The sequence below is a fragment of the Pyxicephalus adspersus genome, chromosome 3 (genome assembly GCF_032062135.1).
Source record: "Pyxicephalus adspersus chromosome 3, UCB_Pads_2.0, whole genome shotgun sequence".
NCBI classification, from domain to species: Eukaryota; Metazoa; Chordata; class Amphibia; order Anura; family Pyxicephalidae; genus Pyxicephalus; species Pyxicephalus adspersus.
Genome location: NC_092860.1, coordinates 52226900 through 52243735, shown reverse-complemented (window position 1 = coordinate 52243735; position 16836 = coordinate 52226900). Strand labels below are relative to the sequence as shown.

Below are 16836 nucleotides of genomic sequence, written 5' to 3'. Positions count from 1 at the left end.
ACAGTAAACTATGCCAGTAAAATCAGCAAAGCAGGAGTTAACTGTCACATCCTATCCAACTGACAGGACACAGCACTGTTACTAAGTTACTCTTTTTTCCCTTATTGGCTGTAGCTGCCTGTCTGCAATGGCTGCTGATAGGTGCTTTATTCTCTGTGTTGCTCTCTGCACACACCTCTAGGAGGGATTCACTCAGATTCTGTATGGCAACAGCATGTAGGGGGGCAGAAGAAGGTTGACATCTTAAAGGGGTGTAGGGAAGCTTAGATGGGAAACAACAAGCAAGTACCCAGGTTGTGCAGAGACACCCTGCTGCACTGAGCTGCATATGCCTTAATGTGGTTGTAAAGCAAGGCAGTGGGTGCAGGATAAGAGAATTAGCCTCAGGAGCAGATTGCCACTGCAGGATTTGCTCTCTTTATCCATCTTCCATCCAGATCCCTGTCTACAAACAAATCCAATTCAAGAGGACCAAAACCGGTGATCATTCTTTACAATAAATGAGGTAAGCACAATATATATATATATCTTTAAATTTTTTCTTGCAGGAGATCTATTTTCCAGATACATGTGCAGGCTGAAAAGGTGATAGTGTTTTTATGAGCTGCCCATGTGTTAACCCACTCATGGCCTTTGCTTAGCTCATGTGTATCCAGTAGCATGTGCAATCACTGACAGCTCCAGGAAATTTCCATAAATATATATATTGCGCATGACCTGACCTTATTGATGTTCTGTGGTTCTATTCAACACAATTCTTTTATTTATTGGAGCTTGTTTATATTTGCTTTTGTTATGAAAATAGAATAGTTGTGAATCTTGTATAAATATTTCATAGATTGGATAATCTTTAGTGAAATGTTTCTAGGTCATTCTTAAAATTGCTGTTAACATTGCAACCAAATAAGCAATATCACAGTATTTACAACAAATGTTGTTTTATTATGTGGATATATGTGTGTGTTGAAGGGTGTTCCATGGATCCTGTATATGCATTTTTAATAAAGGATCATTTATTTTTAAATGATGTATGTCTATAATATAAATATCAGTTAAATCTCATTAATGCAGGCTAGCCAGTGTTGGCATTTATGTGACAAAGCATGCAGACAACCCCTGCTGCTGTATGCCAGTTATAGGATGCTCAGGCACAGGCAATTGTTTTGCAGTTTTCCCTGGCTGGGAAGGGTTAACACTTTCTGTGCTTGGATATCTGTGTAAAGTGCACCCTTCAAGCATCAGTTGCTGTATGTGTGCTGGGCTCTGCACATTTTGTGATATTGCAAATTAATTTGATGTTTACAGTCTAAAAATACATGTTCATTTTTAATTTGCTGTACTTTGCTGCAGACAGAGTGTGGGCTTTGCTGGAGATAATTATTCATATACACAAATGAGTTTTGTTCTGACCTACTTATCTGACACAGAGGTGACACAGTGAGAATATTCTGCAGTTTAAAACTTGTAAATGACAGCAATACATTTCTATGAAAATGTCTTAATAGTACAGTAATTAAAATAGCCAGCTGTTAGGAAATATTGCATATCTGGGTATACTTCTGCAATAAAACTCCAGCCATGGTAAAATTACAGTATGGATGCATTAGCTGGCATTTGGTACTTCTACAAAGGTTATTCACTGGCTAAATGGACTGCAGTAATCTAGTATACAAGCCAATTGAGAAATGTTCTGCAACACATTAGTAAGAGGACATCTTGGGTTTGCTCTGCAGACTTCTGCCAAATACCCTAGGGATGGATTCTGCAGGTATCATGTAAACAAGCATGGGCTGTGAGTGCTGCTTCTGTAATGATAAACAAAGAGCTATAAACCACTAGAATGCAGGCTGGAAGCAAATATCATCTCAAGGTCCACACTAGACAATACAGGCCCCTGTTATCTTGCTAAAATGCACTGTAATCATCTTCTGTGTATTGAGCCCCACAATATGTAAACTATTTATATACTTTACTAACCTCTATGCGACAGATTAGAAGGTCTCTTATCAGTGTTATTTATACTGATGGTAATTTATTCAGTAAGCACAGATATGCATTATTCTGCAGATAGTAAAAAAAGGGGGGAGAATATTCCAAGAGAAGTTCCTAAAGTGATAATTTCAGTTTGCCAAGCCTGAGTTTATCCTTAAATTTAAAAAGTAGGGGAGAGAAGATAGGCAGGCTTTTCTGGCAAATTTTAAGCAGTGTATGTTACTTTAATGTGATAACTGTAGATCCTAATTCTCACATAGATCCACTAAACATCTATCCGACACGTTTTGCCAGTTGGCTTCTTCAGGGGGTTGTTTTGAGATTGTATTAGTTTAATGACCACTGGACTGTGGTGAGTATAAAAACATCTGCAGGTATTCATGCCAATAGCTACCCCAATAGGGGGGAAGGGTTAAATTGATGATGAAACCAGATAGAAGTCTGGATATGGATAATTTAAGATAATAAAGATTATAGGAAACTGAAACATGTGTATATTCCACAAAGGGGGAGTGAGACGCCGGCAGTTAATCCAAGTGCTTCCCTATCTACAATCTAAAATTTCAAAACAACCCCCTGAAGAAGCCAACTGGCGAAACGCGTCGGGTAATTGAGATTATGTTATTAGCTACCTAATGCTTGAAGAGACTCAAGTACCTATAAACATCACTGTAATTGCTTGTAAATTTGTTTATTTCACATTTTCACAATTGTTTGTATATGCTTATCAAATGTTTAGTGGATCTATGTTAGAATTAGGATCTACATTTATCACATTAAAGTAACATACACTGCTTAAAATTTGCCATAAAAGCCTGCCCATCTTCTCTCCCCTACTTTTTAAGTTTATTCTGCAGATAATCAGTTCAAACTTGAAGGAGTTTCTGACCTTTCATTAAAGAAAACAGAACAGAAACAGAGAAAGAGTATGTAGTTAACCATAGCAACTAATAAAAAGTAAATTTCAAGCAATTAGTGTGCTAGCTGGCAAGAGACTGATTTCTGTTGGTTACTGTACCTTTTGCACACACTTTATTACGTTTTTACATAAGGGTGGTTGAGCAGGTATACATTATTTATTCTGTATGGTTTATAACATTTTATGTTATGAGCTACAGCACATTCGTTGCAACCAAGTTTGAATTATTCATTGTGATTTAAGGAAGCATAAGGGAATGCAGGTGATTGGTTGCTATTGGTTATTTTAATATGGGTATTTTATGCTAAGGATGAAACAAATGTCTTACCTGTTCATTTTTTTGTTGTCATTTTAGCAGGATATAACATGGTATAACATCGAGGCTAGATGAAATGCAAGCAATAAAGAGAGGGATCTTTTGATCTTTTTTTTTTTTTCATGGCTACATAAAAGCTATTAGCTAATTTCAGTTAAATTATCATGCTGCCCATACAAGGTGCAGAGAGGCCTCTTAAAGTAACAGTATGATCTATGTTTCTTTACATTGGTGTTTCGGGTCACTTACATTTTTGGAACACAATCTCAAAATGGATGGTAAATCCAATGTATTAGATTTTATATCAAGGACAGCATTGTTAAAACCTACAGTATTCTGAATCTGGGATGGGATCTATTCCATGTGCTTATTTACTGTTTAGAAATACACAAACATGCTCTGATTTTTGCAAGGGATGCAAAAATTTGAATATTGGTTGCAACATTCTGTTTGTGTTGTGGTAACAAGTAACCAATCAGCTTACAGTTTTAATATCGATGAAACATTTGTTCTAATAGATCTCTATAGGATACTCCACTCCTTATCACATTATAACTTTTTAGTAAAGGACTGTTTATGGTATGTTCGGATATCTGTAGATTTGCATAATTTGTATAGTGACAGTTGACGTATAAAATCCTGCAATATTTGATATTTCCCTATTTGTTTTTTTACATAACTATGCAAGTAGGTCTCTGGAAAGTAGGTCAGAGCTGTGTCTGAAAGCACAGATTTGTATGTATATGAATCATCACATCTAGTACAGCCTACTCGCTGGCAAGAAAAGAGGATAAGCCAAATACTGTGTTGGTCATTGAGGAATGTTTTGGATCGGTATAAAAAAAGATGAGTGACATGTAATACTGATACATCCTATTTTGAGCTTTCCTGCAATGAAATATTCCTCTATGCTCTTTTGAATATAGTTAAAAAGTGTATGTAAACATTTTTTTTTATTGTTTCTAATTCAAAACTTTAAAATATTACCCATTATTCCAGTTCCTGATTAGAATTATTTAAATTATAGAATAGGGATGTGTCTACAGACAGAATACCATTTCCTTTTTAATAGTGACAACACCCGCTGTACTGTTTCCAATACATCAGAATGTTGTCACCCTTCTCAGCTGTCCCCCAGATGGCATACAAATGTACATGCCGAGCACAGTGCCAGTTTATACTGCCATTGTCACTGCTGTATGCCTTCCTACTGCCCTTGACTGAAAGCATCTCTGGCTAATTAAATATAGCTTGCTACATCAGAGGAGTGATGCACTGCTGATGTTCAGATCCTCTTACATCCATTGCCCAAGAGAGATAGAAAAAGGGCAGAGCTATGACTGAGTATACAGGAATTTTGTTTGTTATGCCGTATCTTTACATTTTGTTTTATACAACATTGCACAGATAAATCATAAGGTATGATAAACTGTAAATTCTAACAGTATGTTGTATTTGGTTGGTTTGGAGTTGTCAGAGCAGTCATAATTGTTCATACACTGATATAGGTTAGTGCACTTTATGTGTGCCAAGAAGTATGTCCACTAGGTTTGTGTTTAGTAAATGGAGAAAAGTGGAGTACTAAAGAGCCACAGTCTCTGTGTGCTGCTAATCTTGGAAGGTATCAGTAGCAGTAAATAAAGTTTTCCAACCTGGTTAACTAATTGGTAACCCCAGAAGTGTTTAGCAGGTGGTTGTCTGCTACAGCCTTAAGCTGCGTACACACGGCAAATTTTTCTCGCCCGATAATCGGTATCGGCCAATTATCGGGCGAAAATCTGCCGTGTGTACAGTCGGTCGTCGTCCATCGTCCGACGACCGTCCTGGCGGATCCATGGACGATGGACGACGACCGATCGTAATGAAAGGGAAGGGGAGAGCGCGCAGCAGGGTGCCGCTCCGTCGCTCTCCCCCTCCCCTCTCCATAGAGCATGAATGGTGCTGTATGTACAGCATCGTTCATGCATCGTGCAGTCTTTTCTCGTTGGAAAGGATCGTGAAAGATCCTTTCCAACGAGAAAAATCGCAGGTGTGTACGCAGCTTAAACCTGGGATTACATCTGATTGTACAAAGCTCACAATCTAATGTCCCTACCGTAGTCATTTGTCAATATTTTTTTTTTGGGGGGGGAGCCAATTAACCTAACTGCATGTTTTTGGGATGTGGGAGGAAAGCGGAGTACCCGGAGGAAACACACGCAGACAACCTGCATACTCCATGCAGAAAGTGCCCTGGCCGGAATTGCTCACCACTAAGCCACCATGCTGCCTTGTAAAAGATGAGACAAGAACTACCAGAAATGTAATTCATTGCAGATTAACAGTCCCTAGATGTGTTAGCTGCATTAATTTTAATTTATTATGCTTTTTTTCCTTTATTATAACCAGTTGCAATCCTTCAAATATCACAGCTCCTATCTCTGGGTGGCTATGCGAGGAAGCTATGTTTATTATCAAGCTGCACTTCAAACATGGCTGCCTTTGTTTATCTTCATTACATGAGGAATGATGGGAGTCATTGCTTAATGAGAGAAGATAACATTCTTTGTGCTTTCAGTTTAGCTCAAAAGAAGTGACAAGGACAATCAACACATTTAAGGATTAGTGAACTGCAATATTATGTATATAATACAATTCTTTTAAACTTACAGTAGATGTTGAGCTGTGAGTGGAAGCCCAGGTAACCAGTAAGACATTTATTTATACATATAATCTGCACCCTTGGTATACTTTAAACCCATAACCCCTACAAAGAAAGTATGATAGCCAGTTTAGCACTTTGCACCTATTCTGTGTGCATAAAATATATCTTATCCTATATAATAGTCATTGACTATGTAAGGTAATGGGCTCATGTGTTGTAACCCACAGCAAGCCATTTAAATTCATCTTTTGGCTACAAGACTACAAGTCTGAATGAGAGCTATAAGTCTCTTAACAATCATCACTGGCTTTTTTTTCTGGCACCGCTTCCAATCCCAAGGCTTTTCTATTATATGCTGAAGAATTGCAAAAAAACATTTCCTTTTAGTTGCACAGTAGTTGGACAATGGATCCACACAGTGCCCTGAGGACTGCAGTAGTAGTATAATAAAGTAATGGCAAGTAGCAGTAAGGCTGGGTCTACACTGACGGTTTTAAAAACGCATGTAAACGTTCCTACCGCGTTTCTATGCACTTTTACTGGAAAACATCTATGCCCTGTTTACCTGTGTTTTCCCACATTAACCCTGCATTTTAATTTTTAGAATGTTGCAAGGAACGTTATCTATAACGCACAAAAACGTGCCTCAAGGACAAACATGGGCTTTTAAAGCCTCAGGTTAAACGCTGGGGAAACATCCATGTAGACTAAGCCTAACAAAAAGGGGCAGCGGTGGGCCCAAACAGAAAGGGCCGGCTATGTCAGAAAAAATAACTAAACAAGCATAGGGCCTACATGAGGAAGGGTAACGAGGGGTAAGTACCCTCCAGCTCATCTCTATCCTTGACCATTTAACCCGTCTTGGTAAGTGGATACAAGTTGCAAGCAGAGGCAGAGGTGATCTGAAAAGAGGAGTACTGCAGTGTTACAGATGGAAAGTTACTGAGTCTGGAGAAATTATGTTACTGCAGATTTGGGTAGTACAGACATAGGAGGGATGTCTTTCTAAAAAATGATGGAGTAGAATAAGTTCTTTTTTTCTTAGCTTTGGACTTAAAACAGCGTTAGCAGTGGCAAATTATTGTAACCAGCAATTTTTACATGCAACTTAATTATGCAGCTCAAATAAAAGCTCTGAATAAACAGATATATTTTATTTTCACAATACTCTTTTATTTATAAAAAAAAAAAAATTACCTATAGTGGCAATATTCTGTATGGTAGAATAATAGCCGAAGTCTAGTGTATTTTGTGACATATGTATTGTTAAAAGGGAAAAAGTAGTATTGTTAAAGATGTGCTGCTATTCAATCAATGGTTAAATGTTTCTGATTCTGCTAATAAGTAGGTCATAAGAAAGAAATGTTCCAGCCAAGTGGTCCTCATTCTGGAAACAGGAGCTATACATGCTGCATTCCATCACCATGGCAACACCATTTCTGTAGCAGCACCCATCCACAAGTGTTATTGAACTAGCTTGGCTTAAATAAAGAGCTTTGATCTGCTGATGTTTGATAAATGAGGAATGTGAACAAATACAGCTAGTTAAGCATCAATGTTTTTAGCTTTTTTGCCCTCTTTTTAGAAATATTTATTGTTCATAATGACAGTGATCATTATTGTTCAACTATAAAATTTATATCAACCCTAGCAATGAACTCTTCTTTTGTCTGTTATATGTACCATTAGAAGCATTTTTGTTATCGATTGGATTGTTTGAAAAAGGTGATTCTGTCTAAGATTATTTTCAGGGAGCCAGGTGATGGAGCCGATAGTAGGGATGGAGGTGGAGGCTAGGGGGGGGGGGGGGGGGGGGGGGGGGTGTATAAGTGTTTTTTGTTGGGAAACCAACATTGATCTACTTAGGTATGTTACCTGTGCCACCGCTACTGAAGGAGAAAACTCCCACAGACAAAACAAGGCTTTATCTCTAAGGGAAAACAAAAGTGTGCTGAGAAAGCAAAACTAAAAATGAGGACAGAAGCATTTGGTTCAAAATAGACAATCTCCTGTTGGATAGTTGGTTGCAATAAACGGTCTCTTCCATTGAGAAACAACAGAAAGCTATGGTATAGTTTATAGGCCGGCAGAAGTGTAAAATCCAGCTAAGGTATCTCTTGAAAAACAAATTCAGCCTTTAAGGAAACCTGTACTATTAAAATAATTTTTATTAATTTATGTAGTTTGGCCTATCCCCTTCAACAATGTTTTTTTTCTGTCAATTTTGAACAGGTAGACTAGTTTGAAATACTGTGCATACCTCCCAACTGGAGGGACTGTCCCTCTTTCAGGTCTTAGTCCTTCTCTCCCACTTTTTGGGTCGGTATACACCTGTATAAAATTAATTTTTAAACAAAAAAATGTGTTATTGTAAACCAAACATTTTATCCAGCCATCCAGTTTAAATTAGAACATTTGGTATTTTGAAAATCCAATATAAAGAAAATAATGTTGTGAACGAAAGCAGTTTAACCAATCGTTTTTTGTGTTTTTTATGGTTTCCAAAATAGGGGAGGGGCAGGGATGTGTCATTTGCCGGCAAAATTTAATGTAAAAAGTTTCCCTGTTCCCTATCCTAAAAAGTTGGGAGGTCCAACTGTGTCCTTCCATTGCCATTCTGCTCTGCTGTTGATGCTACATGACTGCAGGAATCTTTGGGTATATACTGTTGCTTTGATGTAAAAAAAGCATGAACTATAGGAAAATGTGCTATAGAAGACACTTCTTGGTAACCAGTTTAAAAATATTGTACCTGCCAAGACATCAGTACCTACTTATCATGGAGAGTGTTTCTTAGTAGATTTGCATTGCAAATGAGCAAGTACTGAACACTGTGTATTGAGGAGGTGGTGTAAGCTTTGCACAAATAATGTATCTTCCAGCAGTGCATATGAATGTAAAAAATTCCAGTCTCAATTAGATTAACCTGGGAGGATTTGTGTCAAGTAGAATGGTCTTTTTTTCTTTTTAACTAAAGAAGCAAACTAGTTATTTACCTGCCTGATTATACTATACCCCTTCCTCTGAAATATCGGACACACAGTTTTTCTGTCTCTGTACTTCCCTCAATGTGTATTCCTTTGTATTCCTTTGTTTTTTTTTTTATTATCTGTACTTCATATTTGTCTTGCACAGCGTGAATTCTGCTGACAAATAAAAATGTATGTAACATCCTAACTGCCTGCTCCAGATCACTGCCTGTTTCATCTAATGGCTACTAATCTGAAGCCAGCAGATAACAATTAAAAAAATGCCTGGTGATAAACAGATTCTGTTTGGAAATGAACTCAACATGAACGCACAATCCTTATTCATTTATGTCTATGTACAATGCATTATATGTAGGTTTGTATCTTGATTTGACTCAATTTTAGCCTGGGATGCACCCCCATTCCTGATCTGCTGGGGTTTTAGCTAGTGGGAAACAAGGGAAACTTTCTTTAGTGAAGTAGTGGAAGGCTAAAACCCTCCTCAGATTTTGTGAGTTGTTTTATCTGAAATCACACTTGCCTGGTGAAACTATTGTAGGAAGTGAAGTTACATTTCTTTCCATACTCTATCCAAAACTACAAAAAAGTTTTTAGTTTAACAAACATTGTAAAGCCAGAGGGTGATCATAACAACCAAACAGCTATCATGTTCACAAATAGATCAGCAATAGCAGCACCAGTATTTCACACATTATAGGATTACCTTAAATGTAACATAATTTGGCATTTATGTGTTTTTTTTAATATTATATATGGAATCCAAGTAAATACTTGGATACTAATGTATATGATTTTACTAAATACTAATGTACTGATTTTGTTGTTTGACATTTTACAGGACACACCATGTTGACCAGCATAGCAGAACGTATAATGTACTGCCTGACAGGCAAAACACCAAACTCTGTAGGTCCAGCAGATATATCAGAGACCAGCGATGGTTACGATTTTTTGGAGGTCAAGCCAGGCCGTGTCTTACGAGTAAGACACATCTTGCCTTCTCGCCCAGGAGGTGGAGAGGTGGAGGAAGTAGAGGAAGTGAAAAACTCAGGAAAAGGCCTAATTCACTGCAAGAGGAGAATCACTGTCTATCGTAATGGTCAGCTAGTGATAGAGAATCTTGGTGCCACCCTTCGTTCTGAAATCTTACATTGCCGCAATGGTAACACAGAACCAGCTGGAACATTGGAAGTGGAGCTTTCAGATTACACCAGTACAGGCAATGATGGCGGGGGAGGAAAAGAGAGTGATGTACCTCCAGGCAGACGTCGAAAACGCAAGCCAAAGAAAGTGGTGCTGGTTGATTGCCAAAGACGAGTCAGCAGCTGTAAGGGCACAAATTCTGATGTGGTTCTGTTCTTCATTCATGGTGTTGGAGGGTCTCTTGATATATGGAAAGAACAACTTGATTTCTTCTCTAAACTTGGGTATGAGGTAGTAGCCCCAGATTTGGTGGGACATGGTTCTAGTGCCGCTCCACAAATTGGGGCAGCTTACACCTTCTATGCTCTTGCGGAGGATATGAGATGTGTCTTCAAACGTTACGCAAAGAAAAGGAACATCTTAGTGGGACACTCATATGGGTAAGTTGGAAAAGCAAAGTTGTCAAATGATGGTTAACATACACACCATACAAAACACCAACATCTAAAAGAGATGAGATGTAAGTATTATTTATTTAAATCGGGGGATGCAGTCAAATTGCCCCACTATAGTCTGGTGAAGGCATATTAGGGTAATTTTGGGGGAAGCCTCTTACCCTGTAAGAACTTTTGGACTGTGGGAGAAAACCAAAGTCCATAGGGGTAATTAAACCTTGGATCTCCGTAAGGGATAGGTCAGGTTTCAGTTGTTTAGCTATGGTGGTGTTCTTATTACGGACCTGACACGTATTTAAGTGATGAAGTCAGCACCTTAATACTCCTACACGTCAGTGGCTGATTTAGTAGTTACGAAAGTCACCTCCAAATCGAAAACACTTTTTTTTTTTTTTTTATATAAATATCGGCTATTTTTCAGCCAACAGAACATTTGAAGCAGGAAGGGACTTTAATTCAACCTGTTTTATTTAGGGAGCACTCAACTTACACTAGTTTGTTACTGATACAATGAAACAGAAAAGATGTCTGTTCCAGCAATACCATTATTAGCCGTAGAAATAAAATAGTTTTTTTGGTGTTCCAGAAATATGTTTTTTCTTTTTCACTTGTCTACTTACATAGAATGCTATGGACTGAAAGTAAACTGTGACTATTTTAAGATGTAGTTTTGGGACAAAGCAGATACTTGAGTTTGACATAGTTTGCACATGTCATGTTTTGATGTTTTGCATTTTGACAGCTTTTGTACTTGTACCTCATATGCTCTGTGTTTTACAAATATATAGAATTATTCTCAGCATACACATAAATGTTTTAAAGATGTTGAAATATTGATGTAGATGTCAGAAGAATAAAGTTAACAAGCATTTTTTAGCTAAGTATGGTAAAGGTAAACAGAACGTGCATACGTTATTGTTTAAAACCTTTCTTAATGTTTATTTCCTTTTGAAAACCCTTAGGGTCTCCTTCTGTACTTTCCTGGCCCATGAATATCCTGACTTAGTCCACAAGGTGGTTATGATTAATGGTGGTGGACCCACAGCCCTTGAGCCCAGCCTCTGCTCCATCTTTAACATGCCCACTTGTGTGTTGCATTGTTTGTCTCCTTGCCTTGCGTGGAGCTTCCTCAAGTGAGTTTTCAACAGATTTTTTTTCTCATATGTATTTAAAATAACCTGTTTGTTCAATTTAAGATAGAAGATAATTAGGATACTTAGAATATTTTTAATTAAACAGTGCAAACAACAAAAATTCACAAGGTGAAGGGACTCCTAGCAACTACTCAGTGTAAATGTTTAGGAAAAACACTGATTAACTGATAAAGTTATGCTTTGGTTGTCATCTTCCCCATATAGTAAAGGGTTTAAGGCTTGTTTGACCTATGGGGATATAACAGAGGGGAATATTTACCTTATGTCTCACTCCTCTAGCAGCTGGTGCTCTTCTTAGCTCCTGTTCCAGCCTCAGAATTGGGATGGGCCCTCAACATTCTCATGTACATAGACTGCTGGTCTTACATTGTATGTTATGACGCTGGTGTAGGGGCACCTGCATGACTAAATTGTAATATGGGTCTGCTTTGGATAACTGGTCATTATGTCTGTTACTTGTCCCACAGGCTAAATGAGCATTAAACCCTTACTATGAGTGAGATTATCAAGGCAGTATTTGTTTTTCTTGATTGTCATAGTAGGACTGGGTAGAAAAAAAAGTGCATTAATAACATTACGCCCTTTGTACCCAACATTTAAAATTGCGGCCTTAGGTCACAATACATGGTTGATACTAAATGCCTGAATGCGGTGCAATGTTCGAATGCCGCTTTATCTGATGTCCTTAAAGCAACTATTTTCTTCTCCTATTTACAGAAAATTGTTTAAAAAATAAATATGCGGCTTATAAGCAACTCACGACACATAATCCTTGAACAAAAACTCTGCTCCCAGTTGTCCCTGGAGCAGCAATTATGCTCCCAGTGGGAGGTTCCATTTTGCTGCACACATTGCATAGAGCAGTTGAATTCAAGCATTATTCCCTACTAAAGTCTGCCATTATTGAGACAGTCACGCATCGTAAAAGTAATGTTTATAGCAGATGAGGACTTAATATTTTACTTTTGCTAAAATGTCCAAATATGCATTTCAGTAACAGTACTGCTTGGTTTGCCTAGGCTGTGTTTTATTATGATAGGCAGAAAAGGAGATCATTTGACTGAACCAATTCACAAAATAGAATTTAAAGTTACCACATGCTTGGGAAATGCAAAGGTTCACTTTAAAAAAATCCTACACAAAGAACATAAACCAATGAGTGCTTTAAAACAAAGACCAATTAGAATCAACAGACAAAACATAATATTCTACTTTTCTTTTTCTTTTTGCTCTGTGGTAACAACTAGTATGGAATTTTATATATGGCCTCCCCTTTTAGGCGGATGAAATAGCAATTTCACAGAGAGTGTCAGGAAGTTTCTTAGAGCTCCAAATCTCCAAAGTGACCTGCATACCAGAGAACCTTGAGAACCACTGTATATAATGTGACTTACCTTGCTGTTGTAGTGAGTGTTCATGGCATAAACATGTTAAATTTTAAACATTTTTATAAATAAATATAACCTACATTCAATGAATATAAACATCAAATCAGAGTCCCATATGACTGGGGATCCTAAATGCCCCTCATTTTTAGCCCTTCCAATATAACTAAATCTCTTTGCTCATTTTTCCTGCTCAGCTGAATAATATATTATTATTAGCCAGTATTTATATAGCGGCAACATATTATTTAACACAATATTCAACAAAGTTCATTGTCATATAACTTACTGTCCCTTAAAGGGGCTCACAATCTAATGTCATGGTCATGTGTCACTACCAGAGTATTTATTGTACTAAACCCTTTTATCTAACATTGCATTTGTTTGCTAGTATAAAGGAAAAGTACATAGAAACCATTTTTGTTTAATTATTCATATTTATTCTGAATAGTTAGGTTAGCTAGGGGCACGACAGTGCCCTTGGTCCATATACATTGTAATTAAAAGTTTCCTTTGTTATCTGCAGGTGTGATGGTTTAATAAACCATTATCATCAGTAGTACATCTCTATTACCTTGGGTACAAAAAACTTTTGTCACTTGCTGTTGTACTTTTATGTACTGATGTGCAATATGGGGCACAGAACTGACATTCATAATGCCTTAAAAATTCCAGTTTTATGGGCTAATTTTAACAGCGCATTAATAATACTTGTTAGGCAAATATATATTGACTGGTATCTTCACACATTCAGGCCACTGCAATTCACTGCTATTCAGCAATAGTAAGATATTTAGTACAATATTTAGAAGTATGATCCTTCATGATTGGTGCATTGTTTAGATATTGCTGATTTTTTTTTTTTTTTTTTTTAACGTCAGGGCTGGATTTGCTCGACAAGGTGCCAAAGAGAAACAGCTCTTACGAGAGGGCAATGCCTTCAATGTGTCATCCTTTGTGCTACGAGCCATGATGAGTGGCCAGTATTGGCCAGAAGGTGATGAGGTCTATCACGCAGAATTAACTGTCCCAGTACTGCTTGTGCATGGAATGCATGACAAATTTGTTCCACTAGAAGAAGATCAACGGATGGCAGAGGTAATACATTCAAATAAAGTATTATGAAGGAATTTATTTTTACACATGTTTTATGTGTTTGCAAACTAAAGAGAAATTAGGCATTAGATTCAATTCACAAAGCTAAACCTTATTTAGAAAGAAAGTGCCATTTATTTTCAGCTAAGTCAATTCAATGAGAATTGAAAGTTTTGGACATCGGCCTAAAATACAGATTTTTTGTTCTTGTGTTAAATTTGTGTCATATTAGCACTTTTGTACAATATATTTTCATAGCAAAAGCAACATTTAAACAAATGGTCTTATGGGTTAATGTCTTGGCCAAAGCTACCATTATGGTAGTACATGGAGTACAGTGGTGTGCTTAGCTTGCTGAACAAAATCTATATTACCTTTACTTTACTGCCCTCTATTGGTACATGTGTATATGAAGAGCATATGTTTGGCGCTCTGCAAAAGATGTGCGTCATTTAAAATCACTTGTATGGTGTTGGCTTAATGTTAGCGCCATAAGCTATGCCCACTACATTGTATAAAAGCTCAGCTATAATCAAAACTTTTACACAATTATTCTATAGTGGCAATCATTAACAAACTAGAGTGGACCTTCGCCCTACAGACAGCTATCAAATTATGACAGTGGTTTAAATCCACAGTTTTCAAAAGTAAAACAAAAAAAAAGTTTTGTTCATAGTTAGCTTGTAAATATAATCTGTGATCTGTAAAGTCGATATTTTGCACTTTTCTACAGATTGTACAGGCCTTGTTGTAAAATGAACACAGGCTGTAAACATGACACCACTTCTGCCAGACTATAAAAAAACATTTAGGGAAATAAAGTCTGCAAAAGGATTATTAATAAAGGCTGTTTTTCATGTATATAAAAAGACTTTTGAGGTGTGTTGGATGAGTATGCCTCTACTAAAGAGGTATAGCACATGGATTTTCTATTTATTTGCCACAAATCAATAAGTTTTAAAAGTTTTTTTCTAATATTGATGATAAGACGGTCTTATCATTCTGCTGCTTTTTCTTTCTATGTCCAGTCACAGGGTTGGGAAAAATAATACCTGTGTTTGTGAAGTGAACAAAATTTAAAAAGGATCTCCTGCCCTGGCTTACAGTACTGTTCTGAGCTGTTGACAGAAAGAAATACAAATCCTTTGACAGATAATACAACTCCAAACTTTGCATTGCATCTGTGTATTAGCTTTGTTTGCATAAGTTTTAGAAGTTGTTTATGCCTCAAAAACAAATGATTGGCACACAGGTTATATTATGCAAAGTAAATTAACCACTGGGGATGATGCGGATCTTCTTTAAGATGAGACACACACAGAGGCACAGTTAAGAAGTGGTCATGGGCAGGTTTTATTCCGTCCCAATGCTATTTAATAGCAGATGAGGAAGAATGAATGCACAAAGCTACCTAAGTATGATTGGTGTCAAATAATTCTCACTATTTCTGTTTTCTATGGTCTAGTTGTACAACAAAATAATACATTTTCCTGAGTGCCTGATAATTTAATATTGTTATTTTTTTCTCATGAATGCAGATCCTGCTAATCACATTCCTAAAAGTGATAGAAGAAGGCAGTCACATGGTCATGCTAGAGTGCCCTGAAACTGTTAACACTCTACTTCACGAATTCTTCTTATGGGAGCCAGAGGTACAGAACTCAGGTGTAGAGGAAGTTGTGACACAGGAAGCCGTGAACGAATGAGGAGGAAATAGAAGTACTTGACCATGCTGAGAGACAGAAGAGAGACTTTTCTGCTTTTAGGCCAAACAATGACACAAGTCTACGTTTGGAGAAGACGTCTGCTGGTCTGCTAACTACTGGCCAGGGTTTAAAGACTTTGGCTCCCAAAGAATGGCGTCCAGGGAGATTTTAGTTCCCAACAATTCAGGAACTTAATAATACAATGCAGCTTTTAAAAGAGGCCTTCCAACAGTTGACCTCGAAATCAGCCATAACATGTTGCAGAATAAGTTGCCCAAGGTCCCTTGTTGGTAACACATCATGTTGACAGCTTTTAAAAAACGATGGTTTGTTACCTTGTAAAGAACCTTGTTGGGCATAAGTACAAATATGTGGATGGTGTTAAACACCAGAGAATGGATGTGAGAGAAAAAAAAATTAAAAATGCTGAATTACTATTATCAAATTTAAGAACTACATAATCCACCTGCTAAATATCAGACTGTGGATGCAGATTTATTACACCTTTATTGCCAAAACCAAACCACTGGCAGAAAAGGGTTGCAAATATTTCATAATGAAGCCAGACCTGTTGGCTAATGAATGGTTAATATAGAGAGTGAGGAATCACATAGAGAATATTAAAAAAGTATAAATATTGTTAATAATGTATTTTCTGTGTTTCACATCTAAGATGACTGTCTATCTCCTTCTGTTGTCAACATGGAGGTTGTTTGACAGCAGTATTAAATCTAATTAAACATGTCATTTGTTAATAATTATGCCTGTGTGTGTTTGTTAGTATTATAATTCAGGTAAATCAAAGAATCTATGAAGGCTCCGGTAGTTCCTAACGCCCCCTGGCTGATCCGCCAGCAACCCGCAGCATTAGGCCGGATTGGCCAGGGGGCGTTAGGCTGCAAAGAACTAGGCGAGGCCGTTTCTGGCTTAAAGGCCGGAGTTTGCCGACCCCTGCCTTAGAAAGTTGGTTCACATTCCTTTGGACTTGTGGCTGCAGCTCTGACAATGACTGTTGGTAACATCCTTCTTACAATATT

The 16836-nt window shown here is 37.3% G+C and overlaps 1 protein-coding gene across 1 annotated transcript; it reads left to right on the top strand.

Moving 5' to 3' along the window:
* Nucleotides 1–206: 206 nt before the first annotated feature.
* On the top strand, nucleotides 207–16557 carry ABHD8 (abhydrolase domain containing 8). Its single transcript, XM_072404580.1, has 5 exons — nucleotides 207–505; nucleotides 9700–10444; nucleotides 11422–11592; nucleotides 13880–14096; nucleotides 15632–16557. Exons 2-5 carry the CDS (start codon nucleotides 9708–9710, stop codon nucleotides 15797–15799), a joined length of 1293 nt encoding a protein of 430 aa, XP_072260681.1. The 5' UTR covers nucleotides 207–505; nucleotides 9700–9707; the 3' UTR covers nucleotides 15800–16557.
* The last annotated feature ends 279 nt before the right edge of the window (nucleotides 16558–16836 follow it).

What these genes read in the sequence shown, in the direction of transcription:
- ABHD8 (XM_072404580.1), top strand. Translation starts at nt 9,708, where the DNA reads ATGTTGACCAGCATAGCAGAACGTATAATGTACTGCCTGACAGGCAAA. An exon ending in CTTGCGTGGAGCTTCCTCAA is followed by an intron (nt 11,593 to 13,879) that starts GTGAGTTTTCAA and finishes TTTTAACGTCAG; the next exon opens with GGCTGGATTTGCTCGACAAG. An exon ending in AAGATCAACGGATGGCAGAG is followed by an intron (nt 14,097 to 15,631) that starts GTAATACATTCA and finishes TCATGAATGCAG; the next exon opens with ATCCTGCTAATCACATTCCT.